This window comes from Lepidochelys olivacea (assembly GCF_965140295.1).
Source record: "Lepidochelys olivacea isolate rLepOli2 genome assembly, chromosome: 8".
Lineage (NCBI taxonomy): Eukaryota > Metazoa > Chordata > Testudines > Cheloniidae > Lepidochelys > Lepidochelys olivacea.
The window spans coordinates 50,750,692-50,765,670 of record NC_140418.1 but is presented as its reverse complement, the minus strand read 5'-3'; the positions used below and the strand labels follow the sequence as shown (position 1 = coordinate 50,765,670).

The 14,979-nt window shown below is 45.1% G+C and overlaps 1 protein-coding gene across 1 annotated transcript in view; it reads right to left on the bottom strand.

Moving 5' to 3' along the window:
- Nucleotides 1–2,292: 2,292 nt before the first annotated feature.
- The window catches only part of PAPPA2 (pappalysin 2), a gene marked incomplete at its 5' end in the record, with an annotated part of 171,404 nt that continues 158,717 nt past the window's right edge, over nt 2,293–14,979 (bottom strand). The window contains 3 exons of the mRNA XM_084637992.1: nt 2,293–2,537; nt 2,871–2,941; nt 5,366–5,464. Of these exons, the coding sequence (XP_084494118.1) occupies nt 2,441–2,537; nt 2,871–2,941; nt 5,366–5,464 (267 nt within the window). The 3' untranslated portion in view covers nt 2,293–2,440. The remainder of the gene's footprint in view (nt 2,538–2,870; nt 2,942–5,365; nt 5,465–14,979) is intronic.

Here is a 14,979-nt window from a genome sequence, read left to right as displayed (position 1 = left end):
AGGGGATGGATCACTCAATAATTGTCCTGTTCTGTTCATTCCCTCTGAAGCATCTGGCATTGGCCACTGTCAGAAGACAGGATACTGGGCTAGATAGACATTGGTCTGACCCAGTATGGCCATTCTTATGTTCTAACCTCCTTCTCCTATGATGCACTACAATCTGCCCTCTTGCTAAGCCACTGTGGTATATCCGAAGAGTCCCTCACCACAGTGCATCATGGGATATGTAGTCCAGCTGGGGGCCTGGCCATGGAGAAGAATGGGGGCATGAGGCACCATAACAGGATTTCCAAATCAAAATTTTTCAGATTTTGGCTGAAAACTGCAAACTTTTTGGTTTTCAGGTGTTTAGTCAAAATTTTCCACAGAAAGCAGACCCTTTCTGTGAAATATTCTGCTTAGTTAAAACCTCAATTTTTCATCAAATAAGCAATTTCAACAGAAACGTTTTGAGAAGCCCTACTGTTGAGTGAAGTGACACACTGACTCGCCTTCCACCTATCCCCTGGAGCTGCGCATGTATTCTGCCGCTCCCAGCTCAGGGAAGGGAGAGAGACCAAGACATGGGACTTGATGTAGGGTCCCACACAGTAGAGCAGGGGGGGTTACCCTTAGGGTCCCCTTTTGACAGGCCTGACAAACAGACCAGCAAGAGCCAAAAATCACAGAAACTGCATGCTGGCCTTTGAAATTCCCTGGTCTCCCTACTGAGTCACTCTCCCTCCAGATGCTCCTCAGCCGGAGGAGAGGAGCGTTTCCACATTGAAATGGGCCTGGTCAAGACTGGCTTCACAGCTTGCTCCATTCCTCCAACCTTCCGCTGTCAAAGGAAAAACTCTGGCTGGATCTTTCCTCAGCCCTAATCCAACAGCAGAGAGACCTTGAGACAGTCACATTTTCTCTCCCTACTCCTCTTTCCCCATCTTTCTATCCCCTTTCTCTCCTCCCCTCAACCCCTCTTTTCCATTTCTCTTCAATTACCTGCCTCCCTCCCTCTGCAAAGTGATTCCAAAAATCTGTTATGAATTAAAAGGGGGTTCATCGAAACCCCAGATCTGAAAAATCTCAAACACTGGGGGAAATTCACAGCTGGCTCTAAGTCCCAAGTCTGGCATCTGTCTCCCATGAGCTGATTCCAACCCACTTATGTGAACTTCCAGGAAGACTGGTTCTGGATCCAAACGTTGTTGGTTGGGATCATACTTCATTAGAAACTCATGTGAATTATTTCACTGGTGACCTATGGAAGGGAGAGGTCAGGCTAAGAGATCTCTTGGAATTTTATGGTATAAGCTAAGGGCAATGAAGATCAGAAAAATGAACCCCAAAGGAAAAAAAAAGGAAAAGACACAAAAATTCTCCTGGGAAGTGGTTTAAGCTAATGCAGCATCTCCCAAGTGTCCTCTGAGAAGTTGCCAATACCATGTTTGTATCATGGAGATCCCATGACCAGAGAGGAGGTTTTAAGGAGAATGGACCTTATCTTTATGGATGGGACGTTCTTGGTTGTCTGGCTCTTACACTTTCCTTTCCAACCCAGGTCACCAACAACTGAAGGGGGAGAAAGATAATGTGAACACAGGAGTGACTAGGATGATAACACAGTCTGAGACAGCTCATTCGAGAGTATTCTAGAATAATGGCCCTTAGTAGAGTATTCTGGAGTAACAAGCCATACTAGAAAATTCTGGAGTAATGGACCATATGAGAGTATTCTAGAACACTGGAACATACTAGAGTATTCTGGCATAATGAACCACCCTAGAAAATTCTGTAGTAATAGGCCATAGTGAAGTATTCTCAAGTGATAGCACTATAGTATTCAAGATTAACCATCATGTAGTAACACTATAGTAAGCTGTAGTGTTTGGTAGAGCTATTCAAGAGTACTGTCATATATTCTGAAGGATAACCATATCTCAAATACTGTCTTAGGGCCAAATTCTGAATGAAGCTGAGCACATTCAAATCCCATTGAAGTCCCTGGGATTTGTAGGTGCTCAATACTTCTTAGCATTTGCCCCTAATTTTGGGTTACTGGCAAGGCATCTGCTATTAGAATTAAAGGCCCTGCTTGGTGTCGCTCTGTTTCCCTCTCCCTCCCAGCAAATTATGGGAAGTTCACTTCTTTTCCAACCTCCAACCACTTTTTCCAATAGTTGTACTTCACAGCAGCATGGGTGTTACAAAGGGTATTCTTTCTCAGCTTAATAAACAGCAAAAAAAATATAATATATATATATAAATATATATATATATATATAAAATTATGTTTAAATATTTGCAGAGAGATCACAACTCCTCAACCTTGCTAAATGAAGCCTATACAGTAGAGGAAGTAAGAAGTGAGGAAATTCAGAGCAAACACAGACACTCGTAGGTGGCAAACCATTGATACAGTAACAAAGTGTCCATGGCAGCTTCTCATCTGTTGGCTCTAGGGCCTGATCCAAAGCTGGCTGAAGTCAATGGAAAGACTCCTCCTTGCTGAGTTCACTGGGCTTTGGCTCAGATCCTGGATCTCGCTTTTGGTTCTGAAAGGGGGTGATAGAAGGGTAGGAAGTGTAACTATGTGTTGAGCAGATTTGTCTTCCCGCTCTCAATCCACCATCTTCTCACTTGTTTCCCCACCTCTCCTCATCATGCACATCCCTCCTTTCACACGATGCCTCAGAATGCTGGGTGCCTGTGCCCAATTTCATGCAGAGATCATCCTTATTTTGATTCTGACCCCTTCCCATCTCCTCCTCCCAATTCTCCTCTTTCCTCTCCCAAGCTGCCTTTTACTCTCCCACCGGCCCCGGTTGTTTCACATTTATTCCTCTGTTGCTCGCCTCGCCCACAGAAGCCGCTCGTGGTGTCATTACTGATTCTCTTCGGCTGCTGGGTCCCGGCAGGTGCACTCATCTTGGTCACAGTCAGCAGCAAATGGGATCACCTGAGGGGAAGGAAAGAAGCAAATGGGTTTGCAGAGTCGCTCACTGGAAAAGGGATCTCAAACCTCATTACAATGAGCCCCTCTGAGGATCAAGAGGGTAGAATACAAGGACCAATCACTTTTTAATTGGTTCCAATAACTAGGGCTAACCTAGGGCTTTCACTGTAGTCAACTGGGGTCTTTCCATGACTCATTGAGAGTTGGATCAGGAATGAAGCTAGGCACGACTGGTCACCCAGATAGCCAGTACAGGAGCCAGCCAAGGTCAGTATGGTTCTTCTTATGTATCACACTAGCACCCAAATGGCTCAATCAGGTTTTGGGCCACATTATACTGGATGCAGCCCATATCTTAAGACATGTTCCATGCCCTTCAGGGGTTGAATGGTGGAGAGTGGGGAGAAGTAGAGGTACTTCTCCAAACTCTACCCACAAAATAAGCTCCTACCATCTGAGAGGCCACAGTGCATGTGTTCATGACCATGCCTGGCATCTGAGTTAACAACCACAGCATCGAATGAGGCAGGTGCCCCCTCAGTGCTATTGTTTCATGCTGTGTGCAACCTCAGGCAGATGTTTGCATTGGGTTCATGTTGTCAAGGTATATTTTGCAATCATAACAGCTACAGACCATCTTTTTTAAATGAAAGCCGAGAGGTTGAGAACACAGAGGCAGCTTGGGAGAGGTGCTGGTTAGAACTGTTAAAATTGGTATTTTCTGCAAATTTAATGGTATTTTTTCAATTTTTGGGGTGGAATTTTCTCAATTTTTGACAAAAAACTGAAAATTGGGGAGGATTGATTTAAAAAAAAAAAGGAGAGAGATTTTTTTTTAGCTAAAACAAAAGATTTCCAGGAAAAAAGTTGGGGGGTGGTGGTGTGTGTGAGGGGTAGGGTTAGATCTATGAAGTGATTTGCACTTAGGGGGTCTCTGGACTGACCTGCACCCCCTGTTCTAACCGCACTGAATCCTCCAGCTCTGCCAATGCCCATATATCCCTATTTGCAGCACCCTCTCCTATTCTAGTCCTTGACCTCCCCCAACCAAGTAAGCTTGTTTTGCTATGTGGCTTAATTGGTAGCAGCAAGACTCCCAAATTGCTGCATGCAGCAGTTTGCTATTGGGATCTTCCTGAGCTGGGCTGTAGTAACACTATAGCAGGGGGTACCACAGGCAAGGGAGTTGACAGATGAGGGTCTAGGAAGCCATTCTTCCTCCTGGAGATCTTCATACAAACCAAACTCGGAGCCGGGAATTCTTTGTTATTTAGAGACGTATTGGGTTCTTTCAATCTGATCTGATGAAAGGTCTGTGCCAGTCATTTTGTATTTGAGCCTAACGTCTCACTCTCCTCCATTTCTGATCATATGAACAAAGCAGGTCGGTGGGTTTTTGTGCTCATGCGAAAAGCTAGTGGGGCTCTGAGGAGATGGAACGAGTCATTCTTTTCAGTGGTTTGATTTGACTGCTTTTCGGAGGATTCACAATGGAGCTAGGTAACTGCTACCTCCCCCCTACCGACCCCTGCCCTCCACCACATCACCTCTCTCCATCTCCAAGATGCCAACATTATTAGGATCACCAGAGTTTCACTCAGTCCTATCCCTACAATGTATCACCACAATTCTGTAAAATCGCCAAGTGAAATTGTAGGTGCTCTACTCTAGTTATTTTAGCACAACACCCATTTCCTGTCATCCAGCTTACACATTAGCAGTTGATTTTCATTTTTTTAATATGTGATGAAAGCACAAATGATTTGAGATCCATAATAAAGGGAAGGAAGAAAAGAACCAGATCCACATATTTTTGGAATGAGAAAGTAACTGTGCCCTAAGGTTTGTTTTATTCTTGAATGTCTTTTGGAAGGAAACATTGTGAAACCAGGGTGTAATGGCAGGGGTAGTAAAGAAGGGAGCTAGGGATGGGAGAAAAAGAGGGGCCAGCTTGATTCACAAATCAAAAGAGGCAACTGCTAAATTACCCACAGGCACAGCTTTCTAAGGTGGAATACAAAGGCCAAGTCCAGCATGACTGACTGAAAGAAAGAAACTGGGAGGGATGACAAAATCACTGCATCACTGAGACGCTGAGTCACGCAACACAGTAATGCCAAATCTTACTGTAGTAACTTGATGCTGTCTGAGTGACGAATTTCCTGAAGGAAAAAGAGTCCCATGGATGTCTCTGAGAGTTGGATTGAGCATTTAGTCCCATTGGCCCTGACCCCAAGCCCATTTAGGTCAATTACTGACTCCAGTAGATTTTGGATCAAGCTCCTTGAGGTATGCTTTCCACTTGTATGGGTATCACCCTGCAGGCTCTGTTCCAAGGTACAGCGAAGCCTGTAACCATTGGCTGCCTTGAGCTCTTATTTTTAACTCAGCCCATTCCCCTCTGCCTCCTGTGGGAAGCTCACTTACCTTCCTAGAGGACAGTGTGGAGGAGCAGCAGTCACCCCCATCGTACTGGCAATACGCCCGGTTATTGATGGTGTCACACCAGCCGTCTGCTTGGAAAGGCTAGAGAGAGAAATGAGTAACTGCTGAGTGGAGACTGGCTAGAATGCTTCATGAATGGAAAACTCCTCCCAAGACCCGTGACTTCAACAAAGCCCTCATGCATCACCATCACTGTCTACGGCCCAACCCTGCCACACTTCCCCACAGCTTTGACAGTGAAAGTGTCCCCAGAAGAGCAGTCTATCAGCTGGCCAGTGTGGGGCTCAGTTTTGAAGGTGGTGTAGGCCATGGCTTGAGGAGCAATTCTGTACAGCCAAGAAAAGTGAGGGAAGTGTGTAAGAAGACCACATACTACTAGAGAAGGTCCCAAACCAAACACCCTGAAATTCAGGGAAGTTCAAATCCAGAGGTGATAGCCAGCTCTAGCTCTACAATGGACCAAACCAAACCTCAGAATCAAATGCCTCTGAACTTTGGGTGAGTTCAGAACCAGTTCTGAGCTACGTGGGCCTGCTCTTCCACTAAGTTACTCCAGTTCAATGCAGCTCCACTGAAGTCAATGTCACAGTGCAATCAGGGCCCTAGACTGACTGCATACTGGACTGACTGCAAAATCTCCCCAGCCCAGACTTTGAGAAAACTTGGCTTCACATCTGAGCTTTGTGGCTTACACTGTATAGCTAAGTATGAGAGAGGCTGTGTAGTTTCAGCCTATTGATCACACAGTCAGAGCTCAGTACAGAAAATGGTTCATCTGCCTGGGACTAAGAAAAAGGGCAGGCAAATCCATCCAAGATGCTATAGCTTAGCTCCCAAGTATCCGTAGGAGCACTGGGTAGAGTCACACAGCACAGACCCTGATGATAACCTTATCCAGAGTGCAAAATGCTCCCACCTCTGTGCCAGCCCCACGGCATCTCTGCTGCACAGGAAAAGGGACACGGCCAGGGCCCCAACCTCATCACAACCCTCCTTTGGGGAATCTATCACCATCTTCCACATTAAACTCCTCCAGTTCCTGCCAGATGGGAGCACAAGAACCACAGTCATGCTTGGCCAGTGCACCAAGGGGAGACGAGGTTCTTGTGCCATTTTGCTTCATTTTCCTGCATGCCCACAGGGGGCAAGGCAAAATTCAGCCCCTGATTTGTGACTGTGATTCACTGCAGAGGACCCCAGTCTAATGATGACTAGAGAGAGGTGCTGGAAAACTCCCCTGCACATCCGCCTTTACCTTCAGCCAAAACTCAGCCTTTTACACAACAATTTTGTAAAACTTTCTCATTGTTGTGTGTCCTTACAAGAGCTGGGCCAATACTGCAAAACAAGTGTCCAGGAACATTTGCTGGAATTGCTAAACAAATTCACTCCAACACCCCTTTTGTGTTCATGTTCTGGGAATATTCAAGGCTTTGGGTGGGATTTGCAGAAGAACCTGAGTGATTTAGGAGCACAAGTCCCATTGTTGTTGTGCTCCCAAGTCACCTAAGTGCCTTGGAAAACACCTCTCTTGTCCTACAGTGAGATTTTTTTCCACTGGTGTAGTTAGACTGATGTAGCTACATTGCTACAAACCCCTAGTACAAATGCACTGCATGGATGTAAAAAGTGGCTGGCACTGGTGTAGGTTACCCCAGTAGCCACACAGGTACAGGTCACTTTTTACAATAATGCAGCATGTATTCATCTTGGGTTAGCATTGGTGCACCTCTATCAGTGTAGCTAAAAAAAATCCCCAGACCAGATAAGCCTCTAGTGAATAAACTTAACTCACAGACAATAGGGAATTTCAGATTGCACAACTACCCAACAGGGTAGCTCTCTGACTGCAAAGCTTACACTTAAACACACAAGTCAAAATTTGCACCATTGCTGGTTAGTTACAGGAGTCATATAATCATGGAAGAGAAATACCCAGTCAGGGATGAGAAACAAGGACATGTGACTTGTGTAACTGAACACCATTGCATGAATTTGAAGTATTTGCAATGAACTGTTCAGGAACAAGCGGCAACTGAGAACTATTTACCAGAGAAATTCATGAATAAACTCAAGTAACACATAAATGTGATGTCACACTCTAGTCATAACAGAAAGGAGGCAGCATTCATTGAATAAATTATTAGGAATTAAATATTCACCTGGCTCTAGTCTCCATGCTATTGGGTACTGACCTGCACCAAAAGCCCCTGGAAAGATTATTCCCATCAGGAGTGGGACATATTAGAAATACAGCCAGAAATCCTGATCTTGTCAGATTACCAGTTCCATTTTGCAGAGCTAAGTGGATTTGACGGCCCAAATGGACATCCAGCCTTTTGAGCATTGATCTGAACCAAACTTCCAAACCTCCGAGGTTCACCCCACATTAGCAGAACCCTCCCCATCTAGCCAAGGCACGCGTTACTGAGAATGAGCAGTAAAACACAATGGCATTATCCCCACAACAGTGGAAGCCAAAACGCAGAACCAGGCACCACAAGTGCCACAGCTCTCCTGATGCAGAAGCAATGCTGACAGAGGTAACTGTTGTGTATTGTGGACACAGCACAAATTACTGACGTGCATAGACTTGGAACCGTGAGGGCTAACTGACTGTGTATTGTATTAGATGAAAAACATAGTAACCCACTATATAATAGCGGATTCAACATAAGCAACTGCTTAAGAAGCTATATCTGCAAATTCACGTAAACAGATTCAACACTCTGCTCAAAACATTCCCTACATCACCTCTATCCTGCTCCCTGAAATGAAATGAGCACATCAACTTCAGAAGTACTTGGGGGTGTGGGGGGGGGGGGGGCGGGGGAGAACAAGGTCCAGTTACAAATCAAGACTTTCAGGTGGCTTGCGTTTTCTTTCTGGATAGCATCTGCCAACATTTTGAGCACTCCCTTGAGGAAGCATTGTGTTTCCAGCAATGTCTGACTCAGATGTTCCCTTGGACGACGCCGGTCATTCAGCGCAGCTGCTTTTAGGCATAATGTTATTGGTGGTTGTGTCAAACTGGGGCACCGATGTTGGAACAACTGGCAGTTCTCCGAATTTTGCCTCTTTTGTCAGCCACGGAATCACACCCAAATCTCGCAACTGGTCAGTGTGGTGGCATCAAAACATATTGGGTGCCACTTGTATGATGTAGGACAAAGGACCTGTTTGTGCACTAACAATTGCTGCAAGCCATGTACTGTGTCCCCGATAATAACGCGCCAGAACAGTTTGACCCACTTGTAGCTGACGGGGTGCACTGGCCCTTCACCATCGCTTGACTTATTAGATGATTTCTAACTTGTAGATGTAGTTCTGGCGTTAATAAGTCCAAAAGGTGACTTGAGATTTTGGCCAATAAACAGCATTACAGGTGTTTGGTTCGTTGTGGTACGTTCTGTGTTTCGATATGCTAGCAAGAAGCATGACAGCTTTGGTTGTAATGACCACTTATCTGCCATGGATTGCAGGGTTTGCTTAAAAGTTTGTACTAACCTTTCAACAAAGCCATTTATGTCTGGGTGATATGGTTTTTCTTCATGTCTCGCTGAAACGCTTCTGAACTAAACTGAGGACCGTTGTCACTCACAGCTTGCTCTGGCAGTCCAGTTCTTGCAAAGAAACTTGGAAGTTTTTCTCCTGTTTGTACAGCTGTGGTGGTTTTCATGGAAAAAAAAAAAAAAACAACTTCTGGCCATTTGGAATGGGCATCCACCACTATTAGATACATCATTCCTAAAAATGTTTCTGCACAATCAATATGTAGAAATGGCCAGAGAGCTGATGGCCATTCCCAGGGGTGTAATGGCGCTGGTTTAGGCATGCACTATTCATGTTGGCATCACGAACATTCCCTGAGCGAGCTGCTGTATTCGTTGGTCAATGCCTGGCCACCATACAAAACTTCTGGTGAGTCCCTTCATTTTTACTAGCCCTACATGTCCTGTATGGAGCTCTTCTAATATTTTTGCACATAGTTTACTAGGTATGACAACACGAATTCCGCATATGACATTCCCTTGATTTATGGTAAGGTCACCTTTGTGTGTGTAAAAGGGTGCCAGATTAGGGATATCAGTCTATTTCCGGCTTCATAAACCTCAGCTGGTGTGGGATTCCTCCTGGTCTCTTGCTTGATCAAACTACAAGTCGCAGAAACTCCTTCCCTCAGATGTAGGATTGCTACTAGGGATTGGTGGTCCGTGACGAGGGTGAATTTTCTCCTATATAGATACTGGGTGAATTTCTTCACACCCCATACCAAACTTAAAGCCTCCTTGTCTATTTGTGCATAGTTAGGTTCTGCCATTGTGAGCGATCTTGAAGCAAATGCTATGGGTATCTCACTGATGCCTGGCATTCTGAGCCATATAATTACTCCAATTCCACATGGGGAAGCGTCACATGCTAACTTAATAGGCAAGGATGGGTTAAAGTGCACTGTCTGATGTGACCAATTGTTTTGCTTCCAGGATAATGTTTTGACACTCAGCTGACCAAACCCACTTTTGACCAGTCTGCAGTAACCAGTTCAGTGGATGCAATATGGTTGCTGGGTTTGGTGCAAATCGGCTATAGTAGTTGATAAATCCCAGAAATGATCTAAGATGTGACACATCCTTTGGCGGTGGAGCTTTAATCTTCTCCTGAGATTTATGTAGGCCCTGCACATCAATAATGTGCCCATAATAAGCCATTGAGTCCTTGAAAAAATCACATTTTATGCAATTAGCTCATAACCCATATTCTCCTAGACATTTTAATACCCTTTTCAGGGTTTCCAGATGTTCATCATCACTTCCACCGGTCACAGTAATGTCATCCAAATAACATTGTGTTCTCAGGACACCTTGCAAAACTTGGTCCATTGCCCGTTGCCAGATAGCAGGAACTAAAGCAATACCAAACACTAGCCAGTTATGCTGGTACAGACCCTTTTGTGTGCTGATTGTGAGGTATGCCTTAGACTCTTCCTCAACTTCCATCTGTATGTAGGCCTGTGACAAATCGGTTTTGCTGAATTGTTGTCCCCCTGCCAGTGTAGCAAAAATATCGAGACGGGGGTATTTTTCAACTTTCAGTACAAGGTTTATGGTGTTCTTAAACACTCCACACACCCTTTCTGCACCATTTTTTTTTTACAGTTGGAATGATAGGAGTTCCCCACTCACTCCTGGCCACTTCTGAAAGTATGCCCTCCCTTTCCAGACGTTCCAATTCAGCGTCTACCTTTGAGCGGATACCGTAAGGGACAGGTTGAGCTTTGTGAAACTTGGGCTGTGCTTTCTCCTGTAGGATTATTTCAGCCTTCATGTGTTTTAGAGTTCCTATGCCCTCCTTGAATATTCCCAAGGCCTATTCAGTATCCCTTCCAGCTGCTGTTCGGCTGTTTTAGTGGAGTCTGCTGAAAGTGACTGCAGCATCTTTACAGATATCCTCTCCAGAGGATCCTTACATAACCATTCATGGCTCCACAAGGCCAGCCCCCCTTTCTCAACGACATATAAGGTCTAATAACAATAAGCAGTGTTTATACTCCACAGTCACATGCATCACTCCAATTGGCACTGTATTTCCTTCTGTATAACTTTTTAGTAACATTGGTGTCTTCCTCAGTTTGTATTTTTAAAAGTTTTCTCATCTTCTGAATGTGAGATAACAGACACTGCAGAGATGGTGTCCTTTTCCATTTTAAGTGTTTTTCCCTGCCACCTGGGGTGTCAACCAGATTGCTGCCTTGTCATTTTTGCTCACACTATATATACTGAGGCTGGCTACTCCACTCTCCCAGTATGTATCACTACTGCCTCTGTCTACAGAATGTACATTAATATTCCTTTTTCTATACGCTGTGTTAGTCTCTTCCTTATTTCTCTTAGTGTGGCAAACTGCGTGGCTATGACTTTTTTTTATTACAGCTTCTGCAGTAGGCAGTCTATAAATTGGCAGTCAGAAGGAGCATGGAACCTTTTTTCCACATTGATGATGTGTCTGTCTGCTGAGTGGACTGGTTCTTGCCTTGGGTTACAGATAGTTTATGCTTTCCAACTTCTGTTTGAAGGTTGATATGCAATTCTGTTGCATCCCTTGCAACAGTTTTCATTGCTACTCCAATTTCTACTGCGTGTTTAGAGGTAAGATTTTCTACAGTTCAGAGCCTCTTCTGTATGCTTTCATTAAGCAGTCCACACACAATTCTGTCTCTTAGGGCCTTGTTAAGCCACAGTGTTCTGATAATTTTTTTAACTCTGTTGCAAAGGAGGAAACAGATTAATCTTCAAGCTGATTCTGTTTATGAAACCTGAACCATTCGCCTATACTCAGGGACTTGGATGACAAGTGCCCTTGAACTATTTGCACTCTCTCTTTAAAGGTTTTGCTGGATGGCTTCTCTGGGACATCAGACTGCGTACTAAACTCTATGTTTTTCCTCCCATTACACTCAGAAATGCTACTACATGTTTTTTCTGGGGGAATCTCATTTACTTCAAAATACTGCTCCAGCCTCTCTCTACATGTAGGCCAGCCCTTCATGGCATTGACGAAGGCCTCCGTTTTTCCGATATAGCTTGACATTTCAACTCGCTGCTGTTAGTTTATTTGTTCCGAGTATTGCCAATTGTAGCAGACTCCTCTTCCCCCACAGGGACTGCATGTTACATCACAGACTGTTTTGCTACTCTGATGCATAGCAGGTCCTTGAAATCCTCATTGTCAACTGTTGTGTATTGTGAACCTGGCACAAATTCCTGATTATAAACACAGACATGCACAGGCAGCTGAAGTCTTCATGGTGACTGACTCTGTATTGCATAGAGACAGATGAAAACATAGTAACCCCTACAGAACAGTGGATTCAACATAAGCAACTGCTTAAGAAACTATACCTGCAAAGTTACATAAATAGATTCAACATTCTGCCTAATACATTCCAATACATCATAATAACCATCAACCGCAACTGGGCCAAATGATAACAGCCCGCGTTGCCATCAGTGGTCTCCATCTGCCTATTTTTGTCCTCATGCCTTGATAGGAACAGAACCTGGGAATGGGCCTGTGATGGAGTCTACTCCCTACATTGGCCCCAAAAGAGTTGAATTAGGCCATGTGGGCCCAATCAACCAATTAAGCTGCAAATGGGGGGAGATTTAGGCTGTGAGGAGGGTGCTTATTAGAAGGAAGCACCCTGCGAGGGAATGGGCAGGGCTTCTATAAAGCCAGGTGGCTCTGTGTTTTCCCCTTCCGAGGGAGTCTCTCCACAAGCAATGACAGGCAGTCCTCATGCCCGCTGCTCTATGTCGTTCCCACAGTGACTCAGGCTGTCTTCCCATTCACTGCCCCAGCAGCACTGCTCTGCAGTGGCTGGTAGGGGAATCCAGCCTGCCCTCTGCTCTGGGTTCCAGTCCAGGACCCTATAGCAAGCAGTGATGGTCTCCATCTACACCAACCTTACTGCTGTCACCCCGGACTACTTCCTACTGTACTTCTGCAAGCTTTTGACTCTTCAGCCTTCCTAGTCAGACCCCTCTTTCTTAGGCCTACTAGATAAACCCCCTCTCAGGGGTTCCTAGTCCCCCTCCCCGTTCCTTCTCAGGGACAGAGACTGCAGGAGGGGGAGGAAAACTGCATGTTGGAAGACCTGAAGGGGGCACTCAACTGGGTGGAGCTAATCCCCAGAATGAGGAGTCACCCAGTGGTGGGTAGAGCACCATGTGACAGACCCAAAACAAACCAGACGTAATTTCGCCACAAAAGGGAGGATGAAGTGAGAGCTAGGACAGGTGGAAAAATCAATGGATCAGTGGACTAATGCCCCACTCCCATTATCAGTAGCACCTGCAGTGCCTAACCAAGCTCAGGGACCTAGCAGACAAACACAGAGTAAGAGCCAGCCCCTGCCTTCAAAAGCCTACACTCTACATACACCAGATAGATACAGGGTGGGAGAAAGGAGACATGTTACAGTTGAGAAATCGAAGCACAGAGAAGTTAAGTGACTGACCCAAGGTCACACAGTATCCGTGGCAGAGCTGGGAACTGAGCCCATCTCCCCGAGTCCCAGTCCAGCGCCTTAACCACACGTTCCATGTGTTCTCTTGTTACATAGGCATGGTTGACAGCTTCGGGCTGGTATCACCCTGCACCCCAACTGCCTATTTAGATTTGCCCCTCCTCCTATCCCCTGACCCTACAGCATGGGACCCAAGAACAATAATAGCAACAACGTATATTTACCTAATACCTTTCATTCCTGGAAGCAAATCAATTTACCAAGTTTTCATACAGTGCATACACACCCATCACTGAAATGCAGACACCTCTGGGATAGAAGGCAAAAGCTGTTTAATAATTCTTAGCCCCTATACTGTGCTTCGCAGTCCTCCATTTATCCCCTCAACATAGGGAAACTGAGGATGAGATATTGGGTGACTTGCTCAAGGCCACACAGCTGGTTGTTGTCAGAGTCAGGATTGGCAGTCAGGGCTCCTGAGCATTAGGATCCATTGCCCGGGTTTAACAGTAATGCTACACAATTGTTTAGGGAAGGAAATGAAGAACACTGTATCCAGCTAAAACTGACGGGGGAATAGCCAGCCAGCCTGTAATTACCCAAACTGGAATATGAGCAGGCAGCAGGGTTTATACTCGTACACTTGTGAAAAGTTCCAAGGGGTCTTAACTGACTGTGCGTGAGGACATCAGTCCTCTGTCCCATTTGAGAAAGGGCACCATGTGCATTAGCACCATGCTTGGGCCCTGCCTCAGAGTGAAGAGTGCCATCACCCTAGTGCAGCACCCAGGGAAGGGTGTAATGGGGGGGGGTCTGAATTCTTTTGCACGATTTCATGCTGTAGTTTTTCCTTCGACTCTGCTCCACATGTCATGAGTCACTGGAAAAACAAAAATCTATTTCTTATTTAGTTTCCATGTAATTATTGCAAAGAATTGCCTGTCTCAGATGCATGGGTCTCAATGATTTCCAGATCATTTCTCATGTGCAGTGTCTAGTTATGGTGGAAGGGGATGAAGAGGGGAGATTTTTTTCTTTCTCTGTATACCTACTAGAACTAATTGCTCCTTCCCTCCCCCACAAAAGTCCCCACCCTAAACAAATACAGGCTCCTATGGTAACATCTGTTGGGGAAACTTTGACAGCTCATGCTCAAAATTACATTGGAAAAACATACAAAAGGAAAATAAAAATGACTGATTGAACGGAAGGCTTGAAAGAGCTAGAAGCCCAGTTCTGTGACCTGTGATTCAGTGAGTGAAAGGTGTCCAAGCTCTGACCAGATACTGAAAATCCATTCTGTCCCTGTCTCGTTAATAAAACACATTACCTTGGTCTTTACCATGAGATGCACAACCACAGTTCTCCTGCTGACTTGTGTTCATTAAGAGGCTTTTTGAAAGAGCAGATGTGCTAACCTCAGAGGTCTGGACCAAATTTCAAATCAACTCATTACATTCTTCCTACTTCCGACTGTAGTTTGACTGGAGAGGGTGGGCTGGCCCTCAGCTGGTGAAACCTGGATTAACACCATTGACTTCTACAGGGCAATGCTGAGGTACACACGCTG